Source organism: Habropoda laboriosa, unplaced genomic scaffold, assembly GCF_001263275.1.
Source record: "Habropoda laboriosa isolate 0110345459 unplaced genomic scaffold, ASM126327v1 scaffold172, whole genome shotgun sequence".
Lineage (NCBI taxonomy): Eukaryota > Metazoa > Arthropoda > Insecta > Hymenoptera > Apidae > Habropoda > Habropoda laboriosa.
In genome coordinates this window covers 1,086,798-1,089,664 of record NW_017100331.1, presented here as the reverse complement: position 1 = coordinate 1,089,664, position 2,867 = coordinate 1,086,798, and the positions used below count along the sequence as shown (strand labels likewise).

General features: G+C 31.4%; 2 protein-coding genes across 2 annotated transcripts in view; both read right to left on the bottom strand.

Moving 5' to 3' along the window:
• Window positions 1–550, bottom strand: part of LOC108574440 (geranylgeranyl pyrophosphate synthase) — a 1,555-nt gene extending 1,005 nt beyond the window's left edge. The window contains 2 exon segments of the mRNA XM_017937032.1: window positions 85–295; window positions 425–550. Coding sequence (XP_017792521.1) covers window positions 85–295; window positions 425–481 — 268 coding nt within the window. The 5' untranslated portion in view covers window positions 482–550.
• Window positions 551–2,486: 1,936 nt separating this feature from the next.
• LOC108574439 (tyrosine kinase receptor Cad96Ca-like) overlaps window positions 2,487–2,867 on the bottom strand; it is a 41,509-nt gene continuing 41,128 nt past the window's right edge. The window contains exon 9 of the mRNA XM_017937031.1: window positions 2,487–2,723. Coding sequence (XP_017792520.1) covers window positions 2,487–2,723 — 237 coding nt within the window. The remainder of the gene's footprint in view (window positions 2,724–2,867) is intronic.

Here is a 2,867-nt window from a genome sequence, read left to right as displayed (position 1 = left end):
AAAAGTTATACTAATCGATAATTTTTTCATCTCATATACATATATACACGTGTATGCATATATTCAAAAAGAATCGTTGGAAACAGGAATATATTTGAAATTGCATCGGATCAGAACAAATAAACAATGTGCAAACTCACAGAAGACTGGAAGTATGAAGTAGCTGTATAATATCCCCGACTGCACGGAGTTTATCTTGCGGTATTTTTAGCCAGTAATTGAAAGCGTGTGCTAATTTGGCCCTGATCTGTTTTCCAGGGACCTGGAGAATGTAACTAAACGGTTCCAGCAATATCTATAGAAATGTGTTCTCAGTTAAAAATTTTGAAAATTTAACGCGCGATATGACAGTGTACATTTCGTTGTCACTTTGACAGATTTCTTAACCTCACAATTTATAAATTGTAACGGAGTGTAAACTAACCTCATCTTCTTCCTTGTCACCGGTACGCGAATACGGTATATATTTATTTTGTTCCATAACGTATTTCAACACGAACAAAACTATTAATTCACACTTGTAGTTCTTCTACTAATGCAACTGAATAAAACTAACGCATGCGAAAAAGTGTACCAATCAACCGCAACAGTTGCGTGTGTATGACAGCCGACACTGCCTGTGCATTACGTCGTCTGCTGCGCGGTCACGTGTTGGTATTCGTGCGGATAATAATCGATGTATGTTCTATGTGGCCTCAAAAAGTGTGTTAGGCTCGACTTATACAGACTGATTCAAAAATTGTGCTCAAATTTGAAAACAGAATGGTATGTTACAGAAGGGATTAATATCTTTTCTTTCTCAAAAATAGAGTTACGAATGGAAACGAATGAATCATTAACTGAATATATTCCAAACAGTAAACAAATTCATTTCTCCAATAAATTCTTCACCATGTATCAACAGCTTAACTAACCCCATAAGATAAATTACTTCTTAAATTTTGTATACTTACATGTATATATATATTACTATAACTGTTATTATATTCCAGTAGAATAGTGTAGCTATTTTTAAACACTTTTTTTCTTTATATTATGTTACAATTTTTTCAGACTATAAAAACTCTTACACAAAATTCCCTTAATGTTTACGAAAGGGAAAGTTGAACGAAATTAAGCGAAATTAGGTTAAAATTTTTAAAGAAAATTTTCTGCGAATTTCAAATGTTATTCCTATTCTTTATTTTTCTTGGAGTCCGATAAATCTGTTAAGATTTATTTAAAATCAGTATTTTCAATTTTTCGTAATTGAAATTAGTGTTTTAAATATATAAATTTCGAATGTAGTCCGTGAGTCATCCAGTATAACACTGTCGTAAGGAAGGAATTTATTCTTCACTGACTCTAAATTGGATCTCTGTTGCAATAGAGATCGGTGAATCACCTCCAAACAAACATTTCGTTAAATTTTATTTTCTCTGTGAATTTCTTTATCACTCGAATATGATAACGGTACAAGAGATAAAACTGTTAATCTAACTGAAACTAGAATTTAACGGAAAACGGTATTTCATAGTTTCTGTTTCTAATTAAAATTTAATATTTAATCTAGTATCCACTGCAGTAAAGTTTTAAATGTTTCGATAAATAACTTTGTTTATTACTTATTATTAATTAATCGTTTCTAAAACTGTTCCTTCGAAAAGGAAATAAAATCAACTTGTAATAAAGTGCGATTTATTCTTACAAAAATTAATTATACAATAACTTATCAAAAATTTTACTTAATACATATGTACAATTCGCATCAGTAATATAAAAGACTTCATCATCAGGGTAATTGTTTTTTAACTCGGATATAACGTTTTGCACGAGTTCAATTATTCAGTTTTACGTAATTCCATTTTTTCTTCGATTTTTCGATACGCGACATTTGTATATTACAGTATGTATACATATAAAATTCAATGCGAAGATAAGTGAAAAATTGATTTGAACTCTGACTAGTTCACAACGCTCGTTCTCCATCAGAATACTTGCAATTTCTTCAGCGTGTGAAACGTACAGAAGCTTTGTTCGTGTAATTAATATATACAACTTGTCAATTTACGTGATTACTCGGTGAATTTAATTCCATCGCAAAACGTATATCATTGAAAAAAAAAAAAAAGAAGGCAGGTGATCAATGAACCAAACAGTTCGCTAATCAGTCGATAATTAGTAAAATACAGTTATAAATTATCCTCCGTATTTACACATCGAAGAGCGTAAGAAACTCTATAATCAGGTAAAAACACTCATGCTCTGTAAAGTATATCGTTCGTTATTACGTACATAGTTCTAATTATTAAAAACAAAAGAAAGAAACAAACATACAAATCAGTCATATTTGATGAGAGTATACCAAAAATGGTGAAGTTTTTAATAATTGAAACTTGACGTGGCCAATTCGATATTTTACATTAATTATACTTCACGGTTTCTTCTATCGGTTGAGAATTATTGGCAAAAGTCGATGGTACTTGGTAATATTTTAGGTACATCATTTACAATTTCTCCCCGCTGAGATTGAGCACATTGTAATACGAGTGATCCGGAAACCTATCTAATTCGATGTAATCGGTTTCGTCGAGTAAAAGGCCTTCTGTTAGACTGACGAGTTCCCCAAAGGATGGCCTACATGCAGGATCTTTGTCCCAACAGTAATACATAATGTTATAAAGCTCCCTCTTACAGTGTTCCGGCCTGTCTAGCCTGTACCCCTCTTTGATTCGCCTCATTACCTGCAAAAACAGTTTCGTATTTTAAATCTCTACTTTTTTCGCGTGAGCATTTAAATATAAATACGTAATATAAAATAAATTTAATTGAAATTATTTGAAATTTTCAAATATACAACTAATTCTATTCGGTTATCTTCACATACG